The sequence below is a fragment of the Triticum urartu genome, chromosome 3A (assembly GCF_056163025.1).
Source record: "Triticum urartu cultivar PI428250 chromosome 3A, HENAU_Tu73, whole genome shotgun sequence".
NCBI classification, from domain to species: domain Eukaryota; kingdom Viridiplantae; phylum Streptophyta; class Magnoliopsida; order Poales; family Poaceae; genus Triticum; species Triticum urartu.
This window is the reverse complement of record NC_141875.1, coordinates 686,873,894-686,889,175: the sequence shown is the minus strand read 5'-3', so window position 1 is coordinate 686,889,175 and position 15,282 is coordinate 686,873,894. Positions and strand designations below refer to the sequence as shown.

Here is a 15,282-nt window from a genome sequence, read left to right as displayed (position 1 = left end):
CACTTCATGGTTGATTCTTTAATAACAACGAATATATATGAGTTTTATAAAAAGGTAAAATCATATATTTTTAAATAAACATTGAGCACTTCGCTGTTTTAGTTTGAACTTCTAGTTTTTTCTATAGCGGGGAAAATCTTTTATAACTTTTTTTAGTTGTTCCTTTTTTTTAATTTGAACTTCTCCTTTTTATTTTTATTAACGAGAATTTTTTTAATTTTTATATACTTCGATCTTCTCTGTTATTTTAATTTGAACTTCTCAACCTTTTTTTTAGAAAAAATATGTTTTTAAATAAGCATCAAACAATTTTTGAATGAACTTCATAATTTTGTTTCCTATAATAGGAAATAATTTGAGTTTTCCATATACATTGAAGTACTTCGTTATTTTATTTAAACTTCTCGATTTTATTTGTTTAGTAGCAAGTAAAATCCGAGTTTTTAAATTCGAACTTCTTAATTTTTTAATTTGGACTTCTCGTTGTTTTTCGAAAATGTGAAAATAAAATGCTCTGTTATATATTTGCATGATTTAGCGGAACGGGGCAAGTGATATACCATTGTACTTTTTGTTTTGTTCTTCTGTACGGGAATAATCCGAGTATTGTAATAATTTTCGAACTACTTCCCTTTCTACAATTGAACTTCCTGGTTTTATTCTGTATCAACGAGAAAAAACTGAGTGTTCTACAACTAATTGTAATAATTTTCGAACTACTTCCCTTTCTAAAATTGAACTTCCTGGTTTTATTCTGTATCAACGAGAAAAAACTGAGTGTTTTACAACTAAAAAATGCTTCATGTTCAGGATAAACTGTCTGGGGTGCAAAGACAAGCAAAATTGAAGGTTCAGGAGTTGGCAAATGTATGCGTAACTAGAAGTACAATATTTTTGCTTAGACGTCAGTGATCTGCAGAGAACTTAACACATGACGGCTCATTTACAGGTTCATGGCATATGGCTTCCGTATTGGTTCGCATCGCGCTCTGTACATTGTTAGGTATATGTGGATTCATCATGTGGTATGGAACTTTATGCAGCTTTCGAGACTTCGATTTAGGTTTCTTTGGTGCATTTGCAGGAACTAGCATCTGCCAAATGGCATCTCCATGGGAAACCTGTACTTGATGCTCTGATGGAGAAGGTTTGTTTCATACAAATTCTTAGTTAAATATCAAGTGTTCCTTGCTAGTATTTATAAATGCAACCACCACTGTCTTACAAAGTCAAGTGGACAGGTTGCTGAGACTTTGCCACATGCACAAAGACAGGTGGAACCACACTTGCAGGCAACAAAAAATGTAGGCTAATGTTCTCAACCAACACTCGTCCTTGCCTTTTTGTGAAACACTCTGACACGCCATCTCTTGCTTCATGAACTGGAACCAAGCCGGTCCGTCCAGGAAAAGACCACCCTTGGTTGGCTCAGACCGGACCAAACCAGACCCCAACCCCTCTTTTCCGCATATAAAATACGCCGTCTCCCTTCAGACTCAGGCGACTACCCTCTCCTTCCAGATATACGGTGGCATGGCGGTCGATTTGGCAGCGGCCGCCGTCAATTTCAGATCTGCGGCGGCTTACTCAGATCACGAGCACCTCCTCCTCCAGATGTCCTTCGTCACAGGAGATGAGCGAGGCACCGGTATGGAGAGCCGGTCGACGCCTCATCCCTTCTCGTCCTCCCAAGGTCTGGTTTCCCCTTCTTGTTTTGTAGATCGGGTTCCGTTTCCTTCTAACCTCCGGCACCACCACTTATTGGGCACCACATCCCGATCTCTGTCAAAGTCGACAGGATGTTGGCGGTAGCAGGCATGATGTTGCAAACATCGGATCTGTGTCTTGCGCGAGCCAGCAAGGTTCTTCCATTCTGGGTTGGACATCGACAACGGCCGCCCACGAAGGAATCTGCAGGCCATGAAGCAACATTTGTACCTGGTCCTTGATGACCAAGAGGACTCATTCAGCATCCACAAACTGGACATAGATGACAATGACGACCTGGATGAGAGCGGCTGCTCTGCAGAAACCCCATGGCGCTTCTCAGAGCCACCCTCACCTATGACACCAAGAGACTGCCACTTTAAGCGTGTCGCCAATTCGGCCGAGAGGCCTACCTAGCCGCTATGAGGCTGCCATAGCCGTCAGGAACAGACTATATGTGCTTGAATCAGTTTCAGACAGCAGCTTCCGCACAGATGTAGATGTACGTGGAGGCCTACACCGCCTCACGGCAAATCCGAATGATGATGATGAGATGCACTGGGCGTGGCGACCCTTGTTCAGTTCTTCACAGTTCTCTTGGAGTTGGACTGACTGGCCTCCGGAGTTTCCATGTAGAGACTGAACGCACTGTTTGTATTGAGCTTCAGATCATATATATACAGATTACAACTAACAGACTCCCAATATCTACCCTAGAAGCTAGGAGGCAGGCGAGGCATGCCGGTCGTGATTAGTTGGAGAAGTACGTGGGCCTGCAGACTCATTCCAACACCCCCCCGCAGACAGGGCGTCGCCGTTGGTGACGCACAGGCTGGACATGAAATCCTCAAACGTGGCGGTCGGCAGCCCTTTGGTCATGATGTCAGCAAACTGCGAGGTGGTCGGCACATGCAGGACGCGAAAACTGACCAAGAGCAACCTTCTCACGAACAAAGTGGATGTCAAGTTCAATGTGCTTGGTCCGGCGGTGATGTACAGGATTCTGAGCAAGGTAGACGGCTGACACATTGTCACAGTAAACAACCCTGGCTTTGTCGATGCCGGAGTGAAGCTCCTAGAGAAGCTGCCGCGTCCAACAGCACTCGGCAACGGCATTGGCCACAGCGCGGTACTCCGCCTCTGCACTGGACCTGGACACGGTGGGTTGCCTCTTGGACGACCAAGAGATGAGCGACCCACCAAGAAACAGGCAATAACCGGAGGTGGAACGTCATGTGTCGGGGCAGCCAGCCCAGTCGGCGTCACTGTATGCGACGAGCTCATGCGGCGGTGAGGAGCTGATGGTTATGCCGTGGCTGACAGTCCCGCGGACATAGCGAAGGATGCGCTTCACCATGGACCAGTGGGGTTGCCGGGGAGCGTGCATGTATAAGCACACCTGTTGAACAGCATAAGTAAGATTCGGGCGCGTCAACGTGAGATACTGCAGTGCACCGGTGATACTGCGGTAGGAGGTGGCATCATCCGCAAGTTCTCCGTCGGAGGCAGAGATCTTGGACCGGCCTGCAGTTGGTCATGCCAGCGCGATGTAGCAGGTCCTCGGCATACTGATGTTGATGAAGAAAGAACCCCGCCGAGGTGCGCCGCACTTGGATGCCGAGGAAGAAGTGCAGCGCGCCCAAGTCCTTCAGCGCGACGGCGGCGGTGAGGTGCGCGATGACACGGCGGAGCAGTACGTCTGACGAGGCGGTGAGGACGATGTCGTCGACGTAGAGTAGCAGGTAGGCGATGTCGTGGCCGTGACGATAGACAAAGAGCGAGGCATCGGAGCGAGTCGCCGTGAACCCAATGGAACGTAGACAGGTGGTGATCTTCGTGAACCAAGCACGTGGAGCCTGCTTGAGGCCGTAGAGCGACTTGGAGAGAAGACACACATCATGTGGGCGTGCCTCGTCGAGAAAACCCGCTGGCTGCTGACAGTAGACATGCTCGGTTAGTTCACCGTGGAGAAAGGCGTTTTTAACGTCAAGCTGGTGGACCGGCCAATTCCGAGAGGCGGTGAGCTGGAGGACGATGCGGATGGACGCCGGCTTGACGACGGGCGAGAAGGTGTCATGGTAGTCGATGCCGTGACGCTGGGTGAAGCCACGGACGACCCACCTCGCCTTGTACCGATCCAAAGTGCTATCGAGATGTAGCTTGTGGCGAAAAATCCACTTGCCGGAGATGACGTGGGCGCCGGGCGGCCGAGGAACCAAGGTCCAGGTAGCGTTGGCGCGGAGGGCGTCAAATTCCTCCTGCATGGCCTGTCGCCAGTGAGCATCCGCGAGGGCTGCTCGAACCGACTTGGGAACAGGTGATGGAGAAGGCACGGTGGCAGTGAGGATGTAATTGTCGTCGTACTGCGTATTGCAGCGAGTGATGCCCGCGCGAGCCCGTGTCACCATGGGATGAGCTCGGCCGGGCGGCGAAGGTGGGGTAGAGCCACCGGCGAAGACCACAGGGGAGCTGCAGCCACTGGTCGCGCTCGACGATGAAGGTGCAGGCGATTCTGCAGCTGTGCCGGGCGAGACTGCTGCCGTGGCAGCAGAAGTCGCTGCCGAGGCGGCCGAATCTGCTGCCATGGCAGCCGTCCTGGGCGACGCACGAGTTGCAGCCGATCCGTGCGATGAAACTGCTGTCGTGGCAGTAGTAGTCGCGGCCGAGGCAGCCGAATTTGCAGCCATGGCAGCCGATCCGGGCGACGAAACCGCAGCCGTGGCAGCAGAAGTCGCTGCCGAGGCAGCCGATCCGAGGTGCGCTGCTGCTGTAGTCGGGGGTGTCGGAGCAGCAGGCGGCAGAGGCGGCGACCCAGCGAGGAGCAGTGGCGGCGAGGTGTCCCTGGTGAGGACGTAGTCGGACGCAGAGGGAGACGCCGAGACCTGCGCAAACGGGAAGGAGTGCTCGTCGAAAAAGACGTGACGGGATATGATGATCCGGCCTGTGGTGGGGTCGAAGCACTTGTAGCCAGCATGATCGGGAGGGTAGCCCAGAAACACGCACGGCTTAGATCGAGGGGAGAGTTTGTTGGGAGCTGTTGCTGTAGTGTTAGGGTAACATAGGCATCCAAAGACTCGTAGGTGGGAATAGGATGGGGTTTTTCCGTAGAGGAGCTCAAAAGGTGTGACATGTTGGCGAGGCCGGCACGGGCGCAGGTTGAGAAGATAGGTTGTGGTGGCGAGGGCGTCGGGTCAAAATCTAGGAGGCGTGGAAGAGTGGAAAAGAAGGTTACGCAGGCCCTCGGTGAGAGTTCAATTTGATGCATAACACTCCAGAGCGAGAATACCCTGCTGATTCCGATTAGAGAGGAAGAGCTGCCGGATCGCCGTCCAGAGCGTGTACGCCGTGGGGTTCCGGTGGTTGACCGTCCCCCGAACTTGGGCGGAGATGGAGCCGAGAAGCCACCGAATGATACACCAGTCGACCTGCGTCCAGACGGCGTCGGTGAGCCGGTTTCGGGCGTCAACAGTGCCATTGACATGGTCCTGGATGTTGTAGGACATGAGAAGGGCATGGAGGAAGGAGCTCCAGGTGGTGTAGTTGGAGGGGGGGGGGGTGCAGCTCTAGGGTGACGGGCATGGCGGAGGCGATGTTGAGAGAGAGGATGAGGTGTAGAGGCACGGAGGGGCCGGCGGAGGGTGGATCGCCGAAGGGGTTTGTGCCGGAGCCGGAGCCGGCGGAGGAGAGATCAGAGAGATCCATCGATGAGTGGAAGCGAGGAAGAAGGAGATCGTGGAAGTATCTGATACCATGTAAAGACTGAACACACTGTTTGTATTGAGCTTCAGATCATATATATACAGATTACAACACCACAACGCACACCCGTACTTTTCTAACAAACTAACAGACTCCCACTATCTACCCTAGAAGCTAGGAGGCAGGCGAGGCATGCCGGTCGTGATTAGTTGGACAAGTACGTGGGCACTCATTCCAACAGATGCCTCTAAAATCGTTGCACACGTGGTGCACCCACGGACGGGCACCATCTTCGTGTCTGCTTAAGGGTATCTGAGCTGGCGCTGGGGTACGTTTTCCTATGGCATCGGAGGTAGTGGGCAGTGGAAGCACCGTGGTGATTGGGTGCTGCCATTCAAAGGTCATGCCTATTATGACCATCACCTTGGCGCATGGGTTGGCCTCCACCACCAATCTGTTTACAGTGATGATGCTAGTGGGTACCTTTGTGCGTGCTGCATCATGTCTGGCTGGCAGCCGCCCAAGTGGGAAGTAAGCAAGGAGAAGCTTTTTCTAGAGGACTCACACTGGAGACATGTGGATGCGAAGCTTGTTTACATGCGTGTGCGTGGTAAGTATTGCCTTGTGGAGCGCCTCCTATCCGAGGGAGTGGACAAGTCGATGTATGTGCTCCGCTTGACCACATTCGTTGTCAAGTATGGTGAGGGCGGGGAGCTCAGCACCTCCATTAACTCGCATCCTCGCTTCTACAAGGGGCCTAGCTATTGTTGTAGTTTCGATGTGCAAGCCTTCTAGATGTAGTCCATATGCTCAATAAAAACTTGTCTGTTTTCTGCTATTTAATTTTTTTTTTGTGATTTGCAAAGATGAGCTAGCATACATTTTGTAATATGGAAAAAATATCAAAAACTTATATGCACTATAGTCTAGCAAGCAGATACATGCATCAAAACTCTCACCAAGAACAAGTAAAAAAATATCAAAGGGAGTATGCAACACATCAACAGCCAACACATGAATCAAAACTCTAACCAAGAACAGGTAAAAAAATCTTGAGACAATAAGATATAGTGGGTCGTCCTCAGGCCTCTCATTCTTGTCTGCTCCATGCTTATGAAAGGTAAAAGGTCGCTGTTTCTGCATGTCGTACTCGTGTTTGACAGAAGTAGCGAAAGTAATCTATAAAAACAAAACCAAAAGAAACAGTGTTGAGTTTATAGGGCGTGGTGAGCTAGGTACAATAGAGCAGAGTGCACATGCGTAGGCAAACCAATATGGAGAAAGAAAAATTAAGGTTGAGTATATTATTGTCACATGACATTATTTTTGTAAGTCTGATGCATGCATCCAAGAAGCGAGTGATTTCAAAAGTTTATTCCTCGGCACTAAACATACTTGTACACTACCAGGTGTCTTATGCCCACGGTCTTATTCCTGCTAATCTATGGTCATATTCTTCTTGCTTCTACCTTACTAAGGTCATCTCTCTTTTGTATCAGTAACCCTATATCTTATATGCAGTAAAATATATAGGTGAAGCAGAAACGAACTCAAACAAAGATTATGCAAGCAGACTTGCCAACACCTGGTGTGTTTTTGTGTATGTACATGTAAAGGAATTACTTTTTTTAATTGACTCAAATGTTTGTTCTACAATATATTTATTTCCTAAGTTCTGGACCAATATCTCTCCATGCAAAAAGAGTGTATTAAATTGATCTGTATGTATGGATTTTGGTTATTCCAAATGGCATCTCCATGGGAAACCTGTACTTGATGCTCTGATGGAGAAGGTTTGTTTCATACAAATTCTTAGTTAAATATCAAGTGTTCCTTGCTAGTATTTATAAATGCAACCACCACTGTCTTACAAAGTCAAGTGGACAGGTTGCTGAGACTTTGCCACATGCACAAAGACAGGTGGAACCACACTTGCAGGCAACAAAAAATGTAGGCTAATGTTCTCAACCAACACTCGTCCTTGCCTTTTTGTGAAACACTCTGACACGCCATCTCTTGCTTCATGAACTGGAACCAAGCCGGTCCGTCCAGGAAAAGACCACCCTTGGTTGGCTCAGACCGGACCAAACCAGACCCCAACCCCTCTTTTCCGCATATAAAATACGCCGTCTCCCTTCAGACTCAGGCGACTACCCTCTCCTTCCAGATATACGGTGGCATGGCGGTCGATTTGGCAGCGGCCGCCGTCAATTTCAGATCTGCGGCGGCTTACTCAGATCACGAGCACCTCCTCCTCCAGATGTCCTTCGTCACAGGAGATGAGCGAGGCACCGGTATGGAGAGCCGGTCGACGCCTCATCCCTTCTCGTCCTCCCAAGGTCTGGTTTCCCCTTCTTGTTTTGTAGATCGGGTTCCGTTTCCTTCTAACCTCCGGCACCACCACTTATTGGGCACCACATCCCGATCTCTGTCAAAGTCGACAGGATGTTGGCGGTAGCAGGCATGATGTTGCAAACATCGGATCTGTGTCTTGCGCGAGCCAGCAAGGTTCTTCCATTCTGGGTTGGACATCGACAACGGCCGCCCACGAAGGAATCTGCAGGCCATGAAGCAACATTTGTACCTGGTCCTTGATGACCAAGAGGACTCATTCAGCATCCACAAACTGGACATAGATGACAATGACGACCTGGATGAGAGCGGCTGCTCTGCAGAAACCCCATGGCGCTTCTCAGAGCCACCCTCACCTATGACACCAAGAGACTGCCACTTTAAGCGTGTCGCCAATTCGGCCGAGAGGCCTACCTAGCCGCTATGAGGCTGCCATAGCCGTCAGGAACAGACTATATGTGCTTGAATCAGTTTCAGACAGCAGCTTCCGCACAGATGTAGATGTACGTGGAGGCCTACACCGCCTCACGGCAAATCCGAATGATGATGATGAGATGCACTGGGCGTGGCGACCCTTGTTCAGTTCTTCACAGTTCTCTTGGAGTTGGACTGACTGGCCTCCGGAGTTTCCATGTAGAGACTGAACGCACTGTTTGTATTGAGCTTCAGATCATATATATACAGATTACAACTAACAGACTCCCAATATCTACCCTAGAAGCTAGGAGGCAGGCGAGGCATGCCGGTCGTGATTAGTTGGAGAAGTACGTGGGCCTGCAGACTCATTCCAACACCCCCCCGCAGACAGGGCGTCGCCGTTGGTGACGCACAGGCTGGACATGAAATCCTCAAACGTGGCGGTCGGCAGCCCTTTGGTCATGATGTCAGCAAACTGCGAGGTGGTCGGCACATGCAGGACGCGAAAACTGACCAAGAGCAACCTTCTCACGAACAAAGTGGATGTCAAGTTCAATGTGCTTGGTCCGGCGGTGATGTACAGGATTCTGAGCAAGGTAGACGGCTGACACATTGTCACAGTAAACAACCCTGGCTTTGTCGATGCCGGAGTGAAGCTCCTAGAGAAGCTGCCGCGTCCAACAGCACTCGGCAACGGCATTGGCCACAGCGCGGTACTCCGCCTCTGCACTGGACCTGGACACGGTGGGTTGCCTCTTGGACGACCAAGAGATGAGCGACCCACCAAGAAACAGGCAATAACCGGAGGTGGAACGTCATGTGTCGGGGCAGCCAGCCCAGTCGGCGTCACTGTATGCGACGAGCTCATGCGGCGGTGAGGAGCTGATGGTTATGCCGTGGCTGACAGTCCCGCGGACATAGCGAAGGATGCGCTTCACCATGGACCAGTGGGGTTGCCGGGGAGCGTGCATGTATAAGCACACCTGTTGAACAGCATAAGTAAGATTCGGGCGCGTCAACGTGAGATACTGCAGTGCACCGGTGATACTGCGGTAGGAGGTGGCATCATCCGCAAGTTCTCCGTCGGAGGCAGAGATCTTGGACCGGCCTGCAGTTGGTCATGCCAGCGCGATGTAGCAGGTCCTCGGCATACTGATGTTGATGAAGAAAGAACCCCGCCGAGGTGCGCCGCACTTGGATGCCGAGGAAGAAGTGCAGCGCGCCCAAGTCCTTCAGCGCGACGGCGGCGGTGAGGTGCGCGATGACACGGCGGAGCAGTACGTCTGACGAGGCGGTGAGGACGATGTCGTCGACGTAGAGTAGCAGGTAGGCGATGTCGTGGCCGTGACGATAGACAAAGAGCGAGGCATCGGAGCGAGTCGCCGTGAACCCAATGGAACGTAGACAGGTGGTGATCTTCGTGAACCAAGCACGTGGAGCCTGCTTGAGGCCGTAGAGCGACTTGGAGAGAAGACACACATCATGTGGGCGTGCCTCGTCGAGAAAACCCGCTGGCTGCTGACAGTAGACATGCTCGGTTAGTTCACCGTGGAGAAAGGCGTTTTTAACGTCAAGCTGGTGGACCGGCCAATTCCGAGAGGCGGTGAGCTGGAGGACGATGCGGATGGACGCCGGCTTGACGACGGGCGAGAAGGTGTCATGGTAGTCGATGCCGTGACGCTGGGTGAAGCCACGGACGACCCACCTCGCCTTGTACCGATCCAAAGTGCTATCGAGATGTAGCTTGTGGCGAAAAATCCACTTGCCGGAGATGACGTGGGCGCCGGGCGGCCGAGGAACCAAGGTCCAGGTAGCGTTGGCGCGGAGGGCGTCAAATTCCTCCTGCATGGCCTGTCGCCAGTGAGCATCCGCGAGGGCTGCTCGAACCGACTTGGGAACAGGTGATGGAGAAGGCACGGTGGCAGTGAGGATGTAATTGTCGTCGTACTGCGTATTGCAGCGAGTGATGCCCGCGCGAGCCCGTGTCACCATGGGATGAGCTCGGCCGGGCGGCGAAGGTGGGGTAGAGCCACCGGCGAAGACCACAGGGGAGCTGCAGCCACTGGTCGCGCTCGACGATGAAGGTGCAGGCGATTCTGCAGCTGTGCCGGGCGAGACTGCTGCCGTGGCAGCAGAAGTCGCTGCCGAGGCGGCCGAATCTGCTGCCATGGCAGCCGTCCTAGGCGACGCACGAGTTGCAGCCGATCCGTGCGATGAAACTGCTGTCGTGGCAGTAGTAGTCGCGGCCGAGGCAGCCGAATTTGCAGCCATGGCAGCCGATCCGGGCGACGAAACCGCAGCCGTGGCAGCAGAAGTCGCTGCCGAGGCAGCCGATCCGAGGTGCGCTGCTGCTGTAGTCGGGGGTGTCGGAGCAGCAGGCGGCAGAGGCGGCGACCCAGCGAGGAGCAGTGGCGGCGAGGTGTCCCTGGTGAGGACGTAGTCGGACGCAGAGGGAGACGCCGAGACCTGCGCAAACGGGAAGGAGTGCTCGTCGAAAAAGACGTGACGGGATATGATGATCCGGCCTGTGGTGGGGTCGAAGCACTTGTAGCCAGCATGATCGGGAGGGTAGCCCAGAAACACGCACGGCTTAGATCGAGGGGAGAGTTTGTTGGGAGCTGTTGCTGTAGTGTTAGGGTAACATAGGCATCCAAAGACTCGTAGGTGGGAATAGGATGGGGTTTTTCCGTAGAGGAGCTCAAAAGGTGTGACATGTTGGCGAGGCCGGCACGGGCGCAGGTTGAGAAGATAGGTTGTGGTGGCGAGGGCGTCGGGTCAAAATCTAGGAGGCGTGGAAGAGTGGAAAAGAAGGTTACGCAGGCCCTCGGTGAGAGTTCAATTTGATGCATAACACTCCAGAGCGAGAATACCCTGCTGATTCCGATTAGAGAGGAAGAGCTGCCGGATCGCCGTCCAGAGCGTGTACGCCGTGGGGTTCCGGTGGTTGACCGTCCCCCGAACTTGGGCGGAGATGGAGCCGAGAAGCCACCGAATGATACACCAGTCGACCTGCGTCCAGACGGCGTCGGTGAGCCGGTTTCGGGCGTCAACAGTGCCATTGACATGGTCCTGGATGTTGTAGGACATGAGAAGGGCATGGAGGAAGGAGCTCCAGGTGGTGTAGTTGGAGGGGGGGGGGGTGCAGCTCTAGGGTGACGGGCATGGCGGAGGCGATGTTGAGAGAGAGGATGAGGTGTAGAGGCACGGAGGGGCCGGCGGAGGGTGGATCGCCGAAGGGGTTTGTGCCGGAGCCGGAGCCGGCGGAGGAGAGATCAGAGAGATCCATCGATGAGTGGAAGCGAGGAAGAAGGAGATCGTGGAAGTATCTGATACCATGTAAAGACTGAACACACTGTTTGTATTGAGCTTCAGATCATATATATACAGATTACAACACCACAACGCACACCCGTACTTTTCTAACAAACTAACAGACTCCCACTATCTACCCTAGAAGCTAGGAGGCAGGCGAGGCATGCCGGTCGTGATTAGTTGGACAAGTACGTGGGCACTCATTCCAACAGATGCCTCTAAAATCGTTGCACACGTGGTGCACCCACGGACGGGCACCATCTTCGTGTCTGCTTAAGGGTATCTGAGCTGGCGCTGGGGTACGTTTTCCTATGGCATCGGAGGTAGTGGGCAGTGGAAGCACCGTGGTGATTGGGTGCTGCCATTCAAAGGTCATGCCTATTATGACCATCACCTTGGCGCATGGGTTGGCCTCCACCACCAATCTGTTTACAGTGATGATGCTAGTGGGTACCTTTGTGCGTGCTGCATCATGTCTGGCTGGCAGCCGCCCAAGTGGGAAGTAAGCAAGGAGAAGCTTTTTCTAGAGGACTCACACTGGAGACATGTGGATGCGAAGCTTGTTTACATGCGTGTGCGTGGTAAGTATTGCCTTGTGGAGCGCCTCCTATCCGAGGGAGTGGACAAGTCGATGTATGTGCTCCGCTTGACCACATTCGTTGTCAAGTATGGTGAGGGCGGGGAGCTCAGCACCTCCATTAACTCGCATCCTCGCTTCTACAAGGGGCCTAGCTATTGTTGTAGTTTCGATGTGCAAGCCTTCTAGATGTAGTCCATATGCTCAATAAAAACTTGTCTGTTTTCTGCTATTTAATTTTTTTTTTGTGATTTGCAAAGATGAGCTAGCATACATTTTGTAATATGGAAAAAATATCAAAAACTTATATGCACTATAGTCTAGCAAGCAGATACATGCATCAAAACTCTCACCAAGAACAAGTAAAAAAATATCAAAGGGAGTATGCAACACATCAACAGCCAACACATGAATCAAAACTCTAACCAAGAACAGGTAAAAAAATCTTGAGACAATAAGATATAGTGGGTCGTCCTCAGGCCTCTCATTCTTGTCTGCTCCATGCTTATGAAAGGTAAAAGGTCGCTGTTTCTGCATGTCGTACTCGTGTTTGACAGAAGTAGCGAAAGTAATCTATAAAAACAAAACCAAAAGAAACAGTGTTGAGTTTATAGGGCGTGGTGAGCTAGGTACAATAGAGCAGAGTGCACATGCGTAGGCAAACCAATATGGAGAAAGAAAAATTAAGGTTGAGTATATTATTGTCACATGACATTATTTTTGTAAGTCTGATGCATGCATCCAAGAAGCGAGTGATTTCAAAAGTTTATTCCTCGGCACTAAACATACTTGTACACTACCAGGTGTCTTATGCCCACGGTCTTATTCCTGCTAATCTATGGTCATATTCTTCTTGCTTCTACCTTACTAAGGTCATCTCTCTTTTGTATCAGTAACCCTATATCTTATATGCAGTAAAATATATAGGTGAAGCAGAAACGAACTCAAACAAAGATTATGCAAGCAGACTTGCCAACACCTGGTGTGTTTTTGTGTATGTACATGTAAAGGAATTACTTTTTTTAATTGACTCAAATGTTTGTTCTACAATATATTTATTTCCTAAGTTCTGGACCAATATCTCTCCATGCAAAAAGAGTGTATTAAATTGATCTGTATGTATGGATTTTGGTTATTCCATTCAGTTTATTTAAATGTTGACATCATGTTCTTTATTGATATCTATCTTTGTACAACATATCAAGTTTGTTTAATCTGATACCATTGGTGATGTATGTATGTTTAAAGCTAGCCATATTTTCACATGTATGTGTTGTAAGTATGCTTGCATGGCCAAGTAGGTCTGGTCCATGAAGTGAATTTATTCTCCATAAACCGTACATCTAATAATTGTTGGGACTTTGTGATGAGACTTTCAAGAATGAACGCCTTACTATGAATATTGTTTTGACAAGCTTTCTGTAGTTTGCAGGATTGAAATAACAGAGCTGTCATTTTGGATATGTGGTTTGCGTTAGCTTGCACACATCCCACTTCAGTGATAAATTTAATTTCCTTCTTATCTCTTATATGTCCTCTAAGAATACACATCATGCATTTTTTGCAACTTGGTTACTAATTTTCCCGTGGCAACGTTCGGGGTGTTATCTAGTTGGGCAATGCTACACATACGAATGGTTTAACGTAATCATTACGTAATTAGACAGCTGACAGGTTATGATTGGGGTTAGAGAGAAGGCGGGCCCCACCGCAATTAAAATCAGGGGGAAGAGAAGTATTGATAGAAGGTTATGTAAGAGATTTAGGTTAGTCTTCGTAGGTGTAGGATTATCGTATCTAGTTAGAGGAGGAGCGTGAGCGCATGTGTGCATGCAAGGACGCGATGGAGCTCATGCATGTGACTCTTCAGCTGTAGTAGGAACCTAAAAAGGTACTGATTGCGTGGCTATTCTGGAGTTGGTGGTGTTGGCGTAATAAATTAAATGCAGGGGAAAATATTGTACCAGTGGATCGACTTCATGCAGAAATCAGTCATATGGTCATTGATTCGGTCAATCTGTGTGGAAATCAGCGTAGGAATGGGATAAACCTAAAAAGCACGGACAGAGGGATGGAAAGACGGGGATACGGGATACGGCATTCTTCAAAAACAGCCATTCGAGAATACAGCGAGTATATAAAATAAAATAAAAATATGACATGTAATATAGATCAGATATCTAGGCCTCCCACTATGCATCGGCAGGCTTCGGCTCGTGCACATTCAGTACCTCCTCGACCGCATCCGCGCAAGGTTAGCAGTTTGGAAAGGCCGACTCATGTCGATCGCAGGGCGCCGCGTATTTGTCAGGTGCGTCCTATCTGCGCTGACGGCTTTCGCCATGGCTGTGCTACGTATCCCCAAGAGATTCTACAAAGATGTAGACAAAGCGCGTCGTCGGTTCTTGTGGGCACAAGACGAGGAGGTCACCGGAGGTAGATGCAAAGTCAACTGGCAACTTGTCACGTCCCCGATCAAGCATGGCGGCCTCGGCATTCCCAACATGGAGCGGTTCGCGCGCGCCTTGCGCCTCCGCTGGCTTTGGCTGGCGTGGATGGACCCGGCCAGGCCATGGACGCACCTGGAGTTGCCCTGCGACGATAACGATAGAGCACTCTTCTCCTCGGCCACGACGGTGACAGTGGGCGACGGCCACAGAGCGCTCTTCTGGCACTGCTCCTGGCTCGGCGAGCAACCGCTGCGGCAAGATTACCCCGACCTATTCAGGCGCTCAACCAGAAAGAACCGCACTGTTGCGAAGGCGTTACGCGACGACAGATGGATCATGGACCTGAGGCGCGGCAGCAGCCTGGAAATCATCCCCCAAGTCGTGCTATTGCAGCGACGCATCAGAGAAGCCAACTTGGCGCTGCATGGAGGGACCGAGGACAAGATCACCTGGAAAACCGGTGGAGACTACACGGCGAGGTCAGCATACCACTCTCAGCTCCCCCCGCAACCAACCTCGGCCATGAAAAGCTTGGTTTGGAAGATCTAGGCACCCGGAAAGATCAAGTTTTTTCTCTGGCTTCTCCACCAAAATCGGCTCTGGTGCAACGATCGCCTACAACATAGGGGCTGGGAAAATCCCTACTTCTGCCAGCTCTGCTGCCGCAACCTTGAGTCCTCCTTCCACCTAATTTGGAAATGCAACATATCGAAGGAGGTTTGGGTTAAGGCAGCCACCTGGATGGGCTGTGCGGCGCTCTCCCAGCAT

The 15,282-nt window shown here is 50.9% G+C and overlaps 1 protein-coding gene and 2 pseudogenes across 1 annotated transcript; all 3 read left to right on the top strand.

Moving 5' to 3' along the window:
- Window positions 1-1,536: 1,536 nt before the first annotated feature.
- On the top strand, window positions 1,537-6,201 carry LOC147981609 (uncharacterized; annotated as a pseudogene).
- A 1,387-nt stretch (window positions 6,202-7,588) lies between these two features.
- Window positions 7,589-12,253, top strand: LOC147981608 (uncharacterized; annotated as a pseudogene).
- Window positions 12,254-14,406: 2,153 nt separating this feature from the next.
- On the top strand, window positions 14,407-15,063 carry LOC147981607 (uncharacterized). The gene has a single exon (XM_087516010.1). It carries the CDS (start codon window positions 14,407-14,409, stop codon window positions 15,061-15,063), a length of 657 nt encoding a protein of 218 aa, XP_087372136.1.
- The last annotated feature ends 219 nt before the right edge of the window (window positions 15,064-15,282 follow it).

Excerpts from the sequence above, each read along its gene's own strand:
- LOC147981607 (XM_087516010.1), top strand. The coding sequence starts at position 14,407 with ATGGCTGTGCTACGTATCCCCAAGAGATTCTACAAAGATGTAGACAAA.